This window comes from Nansenia antarctica, assembly GCF_963989245.1.
Source record: "Nansenia antarctica genome assembly, chromosome: 7".
Taxonomy (NCBI): domain Eukaryota; kingdom Metazoa; phylum Chordata; class Actinopteri; order Argentiniformes; family Microstomatidae; genus Nansenia; species Nansenia antarctica.
In genome coordinates, this window is record NC_137677.1 from 11,681,397 (window position 1) to 11,695,868 (window position 14,472).

At 40.5% G+C, this 14,472-nt stretch overlaps 1 protein-coding gene across 1 annotated transcript; it reads right to left on the reverse strand.

Annotated features, from left to right (window-relative positions):
- Positions 1–1,273: 1,273 nt before the first annotated feature.
- On the reverse strand, positions 1,274–4,530 carry LOC308161588 (uncharacterized protein). The gene is made up of 6 exons (XM_080535617.1): positions 4,365–4,530; positions 4,107–4,252; positions 3,784–3,848; positions 2,401–2,511; positions 2,120–2,218; positions 1,274–1,814 (listed from the first exon to the last, which is right to left on the reverse strand). The coding sequence occupies exons 1-6, from the start codon at positions 4,482–4,484 to the stop codon at positions 1,660–1,662; spliced, it is 696 nt and encodes a 231-aa protein (XP_080391743.1). The 5' UTR covers positions 4,485–4,530; the 3' UTR covers positions 1,274–1,659.
- Positions 4,531–14,472: the final 9,942 nt, after the last annotated feature.

Genomic DNA, 14,472 nt, shown 5'->3' on the forward strand with positions numbered 1-14,472 from the left:
TATAACACAGGGATGCACAACAAGATGCAAGATATAGTCCCATTTGCTACTTTGCTACCCATTTGAGTACGGAGGATAAATTTAGGAGTCTACGAGCCTACAGAAAGAAGCTGCTCTGTAGTCTGGTGGTATGACAGCGGATACCATCCATGGTCAGGCACCAGCATACATCTGTGACTTACTGCGTCCTTACAGCCCCAGTAGGTCTCTCAGGTCCTCTGACCAGGGTTTGTTGGTTGTCACCCGTGCCAGATTGAAGACCAAGGGTGATAGAGCATTCCAAACCGTGGCTCCCAGGCTTTGGAATGCTCTGCCCTTGGACCTTAGATCAGCTGGCTCATATAGGCTATATGATGGGCTGAAAACCTAGAAAATGGAATGTACATTTAGTTTGAACATTATTGTGTGACAGTGCTGTGGTTTTTGTAGGCTTGGGACACTGGGTCTATACAGATTGTTTCTCTATGATAAAGTGTGGGCTATTGCACAACAAACATGACACAATTGATTATGGAAGGCAAACCTAGGCCACCAACCCCCTCTGTCAGGGGTTCCAATGCTGATGTATCCCCAGCTCCCCCTAGTGTTGGTCAGTAAAGTCAGTACCTAACGTAAGACCTATAGGAGAAGGAACTGTGAATACTTGGACGATACAGTGGGCCTGTATCCCAAGCTCATGGGTTGTCAGATGTACCACAGGCTCAAAGGCCACAGAACCTGATATAAACAACACAGGCTATGTTCCTCATGGCATACACCACTCACATATTTTCAATTCACAGCATTTTACAGGAAGAGCCTCAGGAAGATTGGAATATTACAATATATTTAGCTGTGTAGGTGTCTAGTCTAAGGTGAACAGCTGCAATGGAAATATGTAGAATTTACAAATTGTTGGTGTGTTGAATATTTACTGTTCCACTGTTTACATCAATACACTTCCCAGACATAAGGTAACTACCCAGACACACACACACACACACACACACACACACACACACACACACACACACACACACCCATTTGAGGATGGGAACATTTTCTCCAGCCCCATCCTTCAGTTGTTTGACAAAATAAATGACGAGAGTGATGCATTTGTTGTTGTTCAAATCCCAGATTGCTCCTTTAATGGAAATAAAAGTGGCAGACTGTTTGCTCATCGCTTTGCCATTTAATCACCTCACCAACATCTCAGCTTTGATTGATTGATTGATTGAAAACTTTATTAGAAGATTTGCAGAAGTAGGTACATGGAAGTACATATTACATACACGGTCAACTAAAAGGATAAAAACCCAAGAAAGCCACTGGCTTATTTCAATTGGGGTCCTTGATTTTCAATTCATCGTTACATGTAAGACAGACAGGGGAAAAAAAAAAAAACTAGTACTATCTACACGATAATACAGACAAATAACTATTACTATCTACAGGATAAAAAATACATCCATCATGGGAAGAACAATACTAGATATACAATACAACAAAACATCAGGTATGTACAGCGGGTAGGACAGGTGGGGACATACACCACAGCTCGTCTGCCTTCCTTCAGATGTCCCTCTGCAAGCTTAACATTAAACTTGACCAACAGCGCCATCTAAAGGTCATGAGACATACAATTCACTGTTATCGGGTCACTTTTTGCCATGTTTCTTATTAACCAAAAAGGTTATTCCATATGAAGTATATAAACTCGAACGAGTCCATCGCCTGAAGCTTATCGATGAACTCTTTGACTTCCTTTCCGGCTTCGCTTTCAAAGAAGTCACTTATGTCCTGTCGCAAAGTGGCGTTTTGGCACTTTTCCAGATCTAGAGAGAAACAGACAAAGAGAATGTGTCCAGAAACAAGAGACGGAAATACTGCAACATACCTTTACAAACCCTCACTGTACTGCATTGAATGGAATGAGGAGTAGTATCAGTCTTTCCATGCGTTACAAAGAGCCCGCTCTCCATTTTCTACCTCCACCAGCCTCCACTGGTGTACACTAGACAACACTACAGGGGAATAGTAGTTCTGTTTAAACTTGCACGGCGGCCATTTTGTGGCCCAGGCAACAATCAGTTGCACTGCAGAGAGACTAGCAAAAAGAGTGTAGCAAGAAGCTACTGACCAATCTTTGGGTCCATGATGGTGGGTGGCTTCAAGTTCAGACACTTAGCCTGTTCTTTAAAGGTGTCCAGTTCATCAGCGGTGAGCTCTCGTCTCTTACCTGTTGATCAAAAGGGACAGTTGACTGGAAAATCATTACCAGGTCACCTGGTAAGGAAAAACTCAGGGCCCTGATCATAAATAACTTTTCCTTTGAATATGTCACACACACACACACACACACACACACACACACACACACACACACACACACACACAGAGATTATGTTTATATTTTCGTACTCATGAGGTGAAGACTGACAAAGGTTTTCTCATGGAAGGTGGTGGAGTCCTTGATGAGGAGACAGTCAGGACAAGTCCTGTAGAGGTTCCATGTAGACTGATAAGGTTCCCCTGTAAACCACACACACACACACACACGCTTAAATGGTATAAGAAGTCCAAATCTTTGGAGGTCTATAGAGTTATTTTAATTCATCAGTTATGTTTCTGTAGTAAACAACATATCCAAACACACACACACACACACACACACACACACACACACACACATAACATTCATCGTTTTTACATTCTGGCCGTTTGTTTGTTGGTTAGCTAACAACATGTTAAGCTTTTAACTTCCACGTTCAATATCAAGGTATAGCGGTTATACTTCTTGGCTTAAATACCCTGATATGGGTTTCGGGGGCAAGCATGCTAACATTTCTGTGGAAATTGTGAAATGTTTGTGTTGGTTAAAGGACTATTTTAACTTTTGATGGGTAGTGTATCAGTAAACTGAATATGGTATTGTGCTCTTGCTCTGTTCTTTGAATAGGTGTAGAGAGTGGTTAGCTGTATTATAGGCTAATAGTAAATTGAAAACTATGTTGTGCTCTTGCTTTTTTCTCGAGAGTAGCATTGAAATGAATGAGAGAATCCCACTAGTTCAGAGCAACCTGCAAGACATTTATTTTACATTTATGTATACAGTTTAGGGTAACTTTAATCATGGTAAAAATGGTTTTAAACAGGTGTACTCAAACTTTTGATTGGTAGTGTATATCGGTAAACTGAATAGGGTATTGGTGGAGAGAGTAGCAGTGCAAGTGTACACTGGACAATTGTAATCTTCTTGCACTTGAATAGCATTAAGGTTGATGCAGGCTCACTAGTCAGCTATAATATCTAACATTTTATATGAAAACACCTGCTAGCATGCTAATTTCACACGTAATTCGCTCCTGAATCGTTGATGGCCCTGCCAGGATTTGGCAGTGCCAGGTTTTGGCATGACAGAGCCTTTGGATAAAGAGATTATTATTTAATAAACATTAATCCATGTGTCATCTCCCTCCTTAATGATATGTACCTTTGGTTTCATTTGAGGTTCATAACAGTGCATTGTACTAAGCAGTTCATTAGTTTGTGATTCACATGCACTAAAATCCAGCTGAATGAAGGAAATGAAGTGTTTGTAACTAACATGTTCCTGGTAGGAGACCCCAGACATGACGCTTAGAAAGTGGCCTCACTGGGGCTACATTTTGCTCTATTATTTCCCAGCCTGAATGATTTTCCTTGCTCGGCCCGGCCCTGCGCACACACACACACACACACACACACACACACACACACAGACACAGACACAGACACACACACACACACACACTTTGTACTAACCTACGGTGAAGGTGTTCTTGTCGAAGGACATGTTATATCTGAAACTATAGCAGTCCTCTTCACCCCTGTCAGGAGAAATGGACATGAATCACCTAGTGTGTGTGTGTGTGTGTGTGTGTGTGTGTGTGTGTGTGTGTGTGTGTGTGTGTGTGTACGATTGAGTATGTGTTTGTGTCAGAAAGTGTGAGTGTGTGTCTGTGTGAGTCAGTTTGTGTGTGTATGTACGTGTGTACGATTGAGTATGTGTGTGTTTGTGTGTACGATTGTGTGTGTGTACGTGTGTGTGAGTGTGCGTACGTGTGTGTGTATTTTAGTTCAGTTACATTCTCTGAATCTGGAGGGCATCCAGTGTTGTGTTGCTCGGCCCCTTGGTCACCTCCACCCAGCCTCCGACAATAAACGTGTTGGTTAACCATCTGCTCCATGGAATCTCTGTGCTCTCGCCTACAAACATCCACTTCCCTAGAAACTGAGCACAGACAGACAGACAGACTAGACATGTATAGAGATAGATGAAAATGGACAGACAGACAGACATGTAGAGATAGATGAATATGGACAGACAGACAGACGGTACTCACCAGGTCTGGTCCAGTCAGCTGCAGTGGTGTCATCATGTCCTGACAGGTGTTAGAGAGGGGGGCCGCCTCACCCAGGGACAGCAGGCCCACAGCCACCACAACACACAACACCAGCATCATATCTCTCTCTGTCTCACACTACACAACGTCTCTCTCTGGTCTACACACACTTGGTCACTGACACTCTGTCTAGCCACTCTCTACTGTAACGCCCCATCAAAGTTCAAAGTTCATTGTCGTCACATACTCAACGAGCAGAGCTGTGACATGATTGGTTCACACAGGGCCTCAACAACGTTACACAAAATGTACAATTAAACTTAAAGCGCTCAAATGAAAAATACGCCGCAACTAAATTAAAATGAAATGCTGTTTCACTTGTTTCTTTTTCAGCATGACCCTCTAGATACGGATAATGAACTTATCAAAAATACAACAAATAATAACAAAAACAAGTCAAATGTAACAATCGGGGCCGGATTCACCAAGCGTTTTTAAGAACAAATTTGTTCTTAAGAACAACATTTGTTCTTAAGAACAACATTTGTTCTTAAGACAAAACTTAAGAAGATTTGGTATTCCCGAAGAAAATCTTATCTTAACTTTAGTTTTTTCTTAACTTTCTTCTTAAGATTTTTCCTAAGATAGAACTTAAGAACAAATGAGATTCTCCAAAACAAAGTTCTTAGATTTCTTCTCAAATGTCTTCTTAACTTTAAGAGAAGCTCTCACCTGTCTTAAAGCAGCTAAAGTGAAAGGTAAGTCTTACTTGAACAATTTTGTATTGCATTTATTTGATTTGATTAATATTTAGTTTAGCCCTAGACAATGTGTTAACACATATTGTTAATTCAAGTTGGTCAGAGTACTTTTGTGTGAATGTTTTGTGTGAATGTGTGAATGTCTATCACATGTTTGTATGTTTGAGATATAACTGAAATGGGCCTTTCAGCCTGTGTCACATGTAGGCCTATTCCTAGATTACACCACAATGTACTCAGAAAGTAAATCAAGGAGGCAGTTGTTGTATTTGATGTATACTACTTAATTAATCATTATGAACATGTTATTTAAGTAGGCCAAGTAACTGAAACAATGTCCTTACTATTATTTATTTTATATTCACATTTTAGATGGAAGTTCTTCATAAGTTCAAAAGAGAGAGAGAGAGAGAGACACACAGGTGTAAAAATCACAGTTCAAAATCTAAGAACTTCTTAAGTGAGAAAACTAAGAAGTTCTTAAGACATAGGACAATTCTTAAGAAAAAAATGGTGAATAGCGTTTAAGAACATTCTTAGGAACATCTTATCTTTTTTCTTAAGAATTGTCTTAAGAATTATCTTAAGAACACTTTGGTGAATCCGGCCCCAGTTACCTGTTATCTTATATTTCATTTAAAGTGTGGGAAGTAAGTGTTCGCATATTTTTTTTAAAATTCAACATAGATCAACCTGTACCAGAATGATGGGAAGAAAAAAGTATGGATAAGGCTTGGAACGGCTCATGATCCGACACTTACTACATAATCTGTAAAAAAACGGTGGAAGCAGTGTGATGACATGGGCATGCCTGGCTTCCAATGGCACTGGGTCACTAGTGTTTATTGATGATGTGACAGAAGACAGAAGCAGATAGATTAATTCTGAAGTGTTTAGGGATATTCTGTCTGCTCAGATTCAGACAAATTCAGCAAAGTTGATTGGATGGCGCTTCACATTACAGATGGACAATGACCCAAAACATACTGTGCAAGCAATCCAGGAGTTTCTAAGGCAAAGAAGTGGAATATTCTGCAATGGCCGTGTCAATCACCTGATCTCAACCCGATTGAGCATGCATTTCACTTGCTGAAGACAAAACTAAAGGCAGAATGACCCACGAACCTTTACTGCAGCTGAAGACAGCGGCCTGGCAAAGCATCACAAAGGAGGAAACCCAGCATTTGGTGATGTCCATGGGTTCCAGACTTCAGGCAGTCATTGCCTGCAAAAGATTCTCGACAAAGTATTAAAAATGAACATTTTATTTATGATTATGTTAATTTGTCCAATTACTTTTGAGCTCCTGAAAATAGGGGACTGTGTATAAAAATGGTTGCAATTCCTAAACGTTTCATACAATATTTTTGTTCAACCCCTTGAATTAAAGCTGAAAGTATGCACTTCAATTACATCTCGATTGTTTCATTTCAAATCCATTGTGGTGGCATACAGAGCCAACATTATGGAGATTGTGTCACTGTCCAAATATTTACAGACCTAACTGTACTGTTCTGCCAATCACTGCTGTTTACAGTGTTGAAAGTAGAGCAAACAATAAGCGACAGCGACAGTGTTTGTTGACAGACTTTGGTCTTGTTTGATCGCCTCGCCCCCAAACAACTAATATAGACTCCATTTACCACACACTCACATACCCCAATCACCACACACTCAAATACCCCATTCACCACACACTCAAATACCCCATTCACCACACACTCAAATACCCCATTCACCACACACTCAAATACCACAATCACCACACACTCAAATACCACAATCACCACACACTCAAATACCACAATCACCACACACTCAAATACCACAATCACCACACACTCAAATACCACAATCACCACACACTCAAATACTCACATACCACAATCACCACACACTCAAATACTCACATACCACAATCACCACACACTCAAATACCACAATCACCACACACTCAAATACCACAATCACCACACACTCAAATACCCCATTCACCACACACTCAAATACCACAATCACCACACACTCAAATACCCCATTTACCACACACTCAAATACCACAATCACCACACACTCAAATACCACAATCACCACACACTCAAATACTCACATACCCCAATCACCACAGACTCAGATACTGTGTATTTTATGCCGTCATCTACTGCTACCTCAGGGCCATATTCATGCTATTTCTATTATGTATTATTTGTATTATGCTACTCTATTGTCTCTATTTTTTTTAACTATTGCCATTTTCTTTTGTTGAGGAGCCAAACTGAATGTGAAGGAACCGAAGCCTACGCATTTGACTCTCTTATACTTGTATAATGTGATGTAACAATAACATTTTATTAATTTATCTGAAATCTGCACTCTGGTCAGATTAACACATTCAGTACCACACACTTAAATCAGTTTAATAATAATATTAAATAACTAAAAAACTAAAAAAACGTCTTCACCCCTGCCCTGAGTGGTAGTTACTTTGGACACAGTCAGCAGAAACAACAATGCAGCATACTGCAAATTACATACACGCACATTAACACACACACACACACACACACACACACACACACACACACACACACACACACTGTTTGCTCATTGCTTTGCCATTTAATCACCTAACCAACATTTCAGCTCCTCAGCCTTCCTTCTGCAAGCTTGACATTAAACGTGACCAACAGCGCCATCTAAAGGTCATGAGACATACAATTCACTGTTAACAGGTCACTTAGGGTTAGGGTTAGGTTAGGTTAGGTTTCTTATTAACCGAAAAGGTTATTCCATGTAAAACCAATAAACTCCAGTGTGTTCTTCGCCTGCAGTTTACCCTCCTCGCTTTGAAAGAACGTGTTTATGTCCTCTCTCAGAGTGGCATTACGGCACTTCTCCAGATCTAGAGAGACACAGACAAAGAGAGTGTGTTCAAGGCAAGGCAAGTTGATTTGTTTTGCACATTTCATACAAGAGGGGCAATTCAAAGTGCTTTAAGAAAGATCGTAAAAAAATAATAATAAAAAAAAAGAAATAAAAATGTCAAGAAAAGATACATATAGATACATATATATAGAAAATAAATAGATAAACATTTAACAACATAATAAGACAATGACTAAAAAGATATACTGTAGATAAGTGTAGTTACTGCTGTATTTAAGTGCTGCTCTTCCCGATATGGCGTGTGAGATTGCAGGTACTGGTCTGTATTTAGCCGCTATCTTGCGCAAGGCTCTGTCAGAGCTCTGACAGATGCTCTAACAGACGCTCTAACAGACAGACGCTCTGACAGACAGACACTCTAACAGACGCTCTAACAGACAGACGCTCTGACAGACAGACGCTCTAACAGACGCTCTAACAGACAGACACTCTGACAGACAGACGCTCTAACAGACGCTCTAACAGACAGACGCTCTAACAGACGCTCTGACAGACAGACGCTCTAACAGACGCTCTGACAGACGCTCTAACAGCCTATATTTGCAGCGAATTTATAGCACTTGGATTATGGAGCATAAAACTCATAACTGCTACAGCTATAAGAAATAAAAAGATAAAATGATTAAACAAATATAAAAAGATAATAGTTAATGGATAGAAGGCATAGATAGAGTGTTAGTGTTTAACCACAACTGCTGCAGAACATAAAGGTTTTTAGCTTAGTTTTAAATATTTGTAGGGTTTGGGCCTGTTTGATTTCTTCAGGGAGTTTGCTCCAGGAGCATCTGTAACCCTCTCCTGAGGTACTATTTCAATAAATTATGATATAACAGGATTCTGAGTCTTAGCTGTTGATGGTGAACTGACTAACTCTCCTTGTTTACAAACAAATCAGATAAGTGTATGTAATTGTAAGTGTGTGTCCCCATAAACCAAGTAAGCATATAAACCCATATACAAACAAAATACAAAGGACAGCAATTTAGAAGGAATATCAAAAATATGTTTCTTTTATTTTAGGTATATGCTGTGAGCTACACTATGTGCTAGGGCAGTGGTCTTCAACCGGGGTCCGCGACCCCTAGGGGGTCCGCAGAGGTACTGCAGGGGGTCCGCCAATTTCTGTCATAATAATTGACAACTTTCACCAAAATAATCAGTGAGAATTAAAAAATATAACAAAAATTATATTGAGTAAGGTACAAGCATTAATAGGCAATAATAAGCTACTTTCGACAAAAACAATTTACAAAATAAATGATGCCCATGATTCTAGAGTCTAACATAACGTCAGCTGGGAAAAAAAACACACCTGTCTAGCAAGCTATGTGTTGGCTAAAACGCTGCAGTTCGGTCTTCATTGCGAAATTAACGTTAATTAATAACTAGCATAACGTTACTAATTTAGTTACTAGTTTGATAATAACAAACCCGCCTCTTTGCTTCTCTATGCGTCGCTATAGGAGAGGAACACAACGCGCTCCTTTACCATTCCGAGGTCAGATGGCTTTCCCGTGGATTATTGGCGCGCGCCTTTGAATTACGCACAGCTATCCTCGAGATTCTGGTTGGCCAAAACCGCGCGGAGCTGGCTGCGCATTTCAATGCGCCCTCGCCTGATGTGAAATGCGCAATTGTTGATCACTTGGAGGCACTCGAAAGTCAATTTGAGAAGTACTTTTCTGAGACTGAGTCTTGGAGAAAGCACAAGACATGGATACAGTTATCATTCAAAGACAATGCATCCGACGGCTCAAACCTGACAGCCGCTGAGGAAGATCAGCTGATCGACCTAACCACAGACAGTACACACAATAATGTGTTCGAGTCACAGCCTCTCACCCAGTTCTCGATGAGCCTCTTGCCTTTTGCAACTTATCTTTGTGAAAGAGGATTCTCCTCCCTCACCCACCTGAAGAGCAAATACAGTTCCAGACTGCAGCCTGAGGATGACATGATGCTCTTGCCTGACAACCTCCACCCAGGAGGTAGGCATACCTTGCTTCCTGAAGCTAAAAGTTTCATTGTTGAAAAATAATAATAATAGAAAATATACGCCTCATCAAGAACAACAACAACAACAACAACAACAACAACAACAAAAACAATAATAATAATAATAACCAATCATAATTATGCATGAACGTTTTATCAATCATAAACACATATCGGCTAATAACCCAGTATATACATAGGTTAATATGGTGAAATAAAAGGTGAATGAAGTAAATATAAAAGTTATTATAGGCTTATATATATATATTACATGTGGGGGTCCCCGTTCTGTTTGTCTCTCATCCAAGGGGTCCTTGGGTTGAAAAAGGTTGAAGACCCCTGTGCTAGGGTTTGTATGTCAGTGTGCTATACTATGTGTAGGCCTATGTGTTGGTATATAAGCTGGTGTGTACGTGTGTGTATGTGTGTGTGTGTGTGTGTGTGTGTGTGTGTGTGTGTGTGTGTGTGTGTGTGTGTGTGTGTGTGTGTGTGCAAAACAAAAATAACAATCAAGTTGAAACAAACACAAACCTTACTACAATCAATGAAAAATAATAAAGAAAGTCCAGAGTTCTAGATTCACAGTTTGAGGATTACCAAGCGCTTGGGTTTTGTTGGTGCATATATGAAAGAAAAATAAGTCTGTGGTATCAATAATCTGGTAACTCCCAATGACTCACGGTGGAGGTGAAGCAGATGCGGTTGAGTTGTAAGATGAGTTGGGTTGACGCGTTGCACAAAGCCTGATTTATACTCCTGCGTCGAATTTACGCGCGGCTACACGGTAGCCTACGCGAGAGCTCTCCAAATGTATAGTTCTACGTTGGTCCGCGGACCGCGTCGCGTTGGTCGGTGTACTCATAGCGGCATAATGGCGATCAAAAAACGTATTTTTGTTATGCTTGTTGTAAAGAAAATGTCTATAATGCATTGAAATGACAGTAAACTAAGATAATAAGATGGTTATCATACATTTTCAAATCTTTATTAATAAGTAATTACAGAAAAGGTAAATGACATTTCTGTCATGACTTCCGCATTTACGAGAGAGTTGGAATGTGACGCTACCAAGCGGACCAATCACAGTTCTTATAGATAACTTTACATTAAATATGTCTATCATAAATATAATTTAAACCCAACGAACAGCCATGGGGCTCCCTGTAACTAATCATTTATTTCTAAATAAACAGGATTGTACTACATCTCGTAAATGTGAATCGCGCTAAGGAATGCACAGCACGGCTATGGCGCCGTTGGAACGGTGTACACAAAGCGGCATAATAGCTATCTTTTTGTTGTTATGCTTGTTGTAAATAAAAGTTCTATGATTCATTGAAATGACATTAAACTAAGATAATACGATGGTTATCATAATTTTTCAAATCTTTATTAATGAGTAATTACAGAAAAGGTAAATGACATTTCTGTCATGGCTTCCGCATTTTGGTCTACGAGAGAGTCGGAATCATGTGCTACCAAGCGGACCAATCACAGAACTTACGGTTGCGTAGAAACTGACGCGTTCTTACATTTTTGGAGATGTGCACGTCAACCTACGCCGTAGGCAAGGCGGGCCCACGCGAGACTACGCAAGGCTACGGCGTTGATTTTACGCAGAAGTCTAAATCGGCCTGTCCTGATGGCGGCAATGTTGATAACAATCCTCTGATTCAGTCTAGGGTACAAGTTGCTGCTCCGGTAGCAGGCAGAACGTCCCCGGTTTGGTCGTTGTACACGGTACACGTTTATCATAAAATGAAAAATAACAAACCGGCTAACCCCTTTAAACTGAAACAAAACCCGAAATTGCTGAATGTCAAACAGTAGTCTAGTGATGTTACGCTCGACGTCACGACACGGCGTCGATCTTCCGACACAATGTGCGTCGATACTGTATCAGATAGAGTAATAGATACAAATGTATCAGTCAGTGGCGGCTGGTGATAAACATTTTGGGTGGGGCACAGGTTATGGGGGCATGCTCCACGGGGAAGAATATCAACTTTAAAATCTGGATTTTAGCATGAGAATATATATATATATATAACTTGTATTAAAGGGCAAACTGCAAACACAACAAAAATATAATGTACAACAACTGACAAATCAACTGGAATAGTCTTTGTTAGCAGAGTAGACCTAATGTTAACAGAATGGACTTAAACCCTTTGTCTATCTGTGCAGCGGTAAGGTGAATAATTCTAGCAGCTCAAATGGATTGTACTGTCCAGACAGTTGTCTTGTTTAGCCATTCAACTAGGCATTATTTATTCAATGGAGAAAGACATGGAACACAATGCAATTGTGATAATAAATGTGTTCTTTGTTACTTTCAAACCCTGTGTCCCTCCCCAGTTACACTACTTGAACATGAATTTTGCCCTTCGTTCCTTCAGGCCTGCAAATCTCTCAATGACTTTCTGGTTAAAGTCTGTCATTTCAATCACCAGTGTCTTCTCCATTGACATCATGGCCAATGCATTCAGCCTGTCCTCTGTCATGGTGTTCCGGAGAAAGGTTTTGATCCTTTTCAAGGTCGAGAAGCACCTCTCTGCCTCCGCCGTGGTCATGAGTGTGCTTATGAGGATCTTTAGGAGAGTGACAGTCTCTGAAAATACTTCTCCAAGATTGTTCTCCATAAAAAGCTGGAAGAGGTCCACAGCACCACGACAGGCTCTGAACTCCTCCTTGCTGTAGAGGAGATTGAGCTCGGTCTTCAGCTGGCTTCCACTGAGCATTGGGTAGGCCTTCAAGGTGCTGTTCAGTGCATCCTCCGGAAAGGCCCCCTTGTACTCTTCAAACCTGTCCCCCTGCAGCAAGGTGGCACTGACCAGGAGGTTTGTGAAGGAGAAGCGCTCCTTGGCGTGTCCAAGTATGGTATCACAGACCTACAGAGAGAAGAAGAATTAAAAAATAATAAATAATAATATGTACCCTGTTCTTTTTTCATGCTAGTGTTTTGGGAGTTCTAGCATTCTAGCGTTGAAAGGTTAAAGGTCCCATATCCTTTGAAAACAGTTTATTGTTTTTGTACTCAGAGGGCTTATGCCAACACTGTGAAAATCAGAAATCTGTACCTATTACAGTATTTCCATAATTTCCTAATTCATATTTCTCCATATTTTAATAACGCAGGGTATTTGCAACATAGCAATGACCAGGAAGTGAATTAATATATAAAATAATATATGGGACCTTTAATGTTAAAACTATACTGAGCACAGTTCCCTCTCCAAAATGTCAAATATAGTACTTTTCTGTTTTTAATAGCTCCTTATTGTAAATGATGCCTCAGGATAACAATTATTTTTAGTCACATTTCTCAAAATTGTGTGCCATCATTTTATTTAAACGAAGGCCTCCGGTGTAACATGGACTGTGACTGATTCTACAACATCAACTCACCTCTGCTGCAATCCTTTCATGGTCCTCTAGACTGAGTGCCCGACGTCTCTTTGTTGGCTGAGACCCAGCGCTGCTTTGCTCAACCATGGCATGGAGAGAATTTCTGCGAGGACAAAGAATTAAAAATAAGAATAAAACAGAGATAAGACAGAAAGTGAATAATAATAATAGATTAGATTCAACTTTGTCATTGCACAGAGTACAGGTACTGAGACAACAAAATGCACACACACGTTAATAATAATCATAATAAAAATAATCATATTAGGAATACCCATACCTGATCTTTTGTATGTCCTGCTGGAACTGCTGGATGCACTGCTGGATATGGACTGAATCTATCTTCTTCTTCTGCAGCTTGGCATAGAGGAAGTCCACATGTGGCATGATGTGGTGAAAAAGTTCCAGAAAGAACTTAAAATCCTGATTCTCCAGTATCATAGCGAAGGCTCCTGCTTCTCTGACGGTGTTGGGGTCAAAGTTATCTGAGTCTCGTATGCGTTCAAAACAGCGAATGAGGTCCTCTCTGTGCTCAAACACCGTATTGATGGAACGGCTGTGAAAGTTCCATCTGACGTTGCTGGATGTTGGCAGTCGATGGGCCACTACTTCATCAAGAACAGCTGTCCTCAAAGTCACGTAACAGTAATGAGGTCTACAATTGGCTATGGGGAGTTGCCTCCCCCTCCTCCATCTGGACGATCAATTGGCTATGGCGGAGATCCCTCCCCCTCCATCCGGATATGATGTAATCTAGCATCAATATTTGCTCTCCGGGGTGCATTTTTTGCGCCCCGGCCGGGAAATAGGAGACAGCCAATTGGAGCGCTGCTACAGCTCACGTGTAAGCCAAAAATATTTGGCCTGCCATAGACTTGCATTCGGCCGGCGCCCCGACTCCTCCCCTATGCATTTTAACAGTGAATTTTACACACACACAGATAAAATGTTTATTGTATTGGAGGATTTTTAATGAATGCTGATAGGCGCCGACAGAA

Coding starts and splice junctions, on each gene's coding strand:
- LOC308161588 (XM_080535617.1), bottom strand. CDS start 4,484: ATGATGCTGGTGTTGTGTGTTGTGGTGGCTGTGGGCCTGCTGTCCCTG. Junction 3,849..4,106: donor GCCCTCCAGATTCAGAGAAT/GTAACTGAACTA, acceptor TTCTCCTGACAG/GGGTGAAGAGGACTGCTATA. Junction 1,815..2,119: donor CATCATGGACCCAAAGATTG/GTCAGTAGCTTC, acceptor GTTTCTCTCTAG/ATCTGGAAAAGTGCCAAAAC.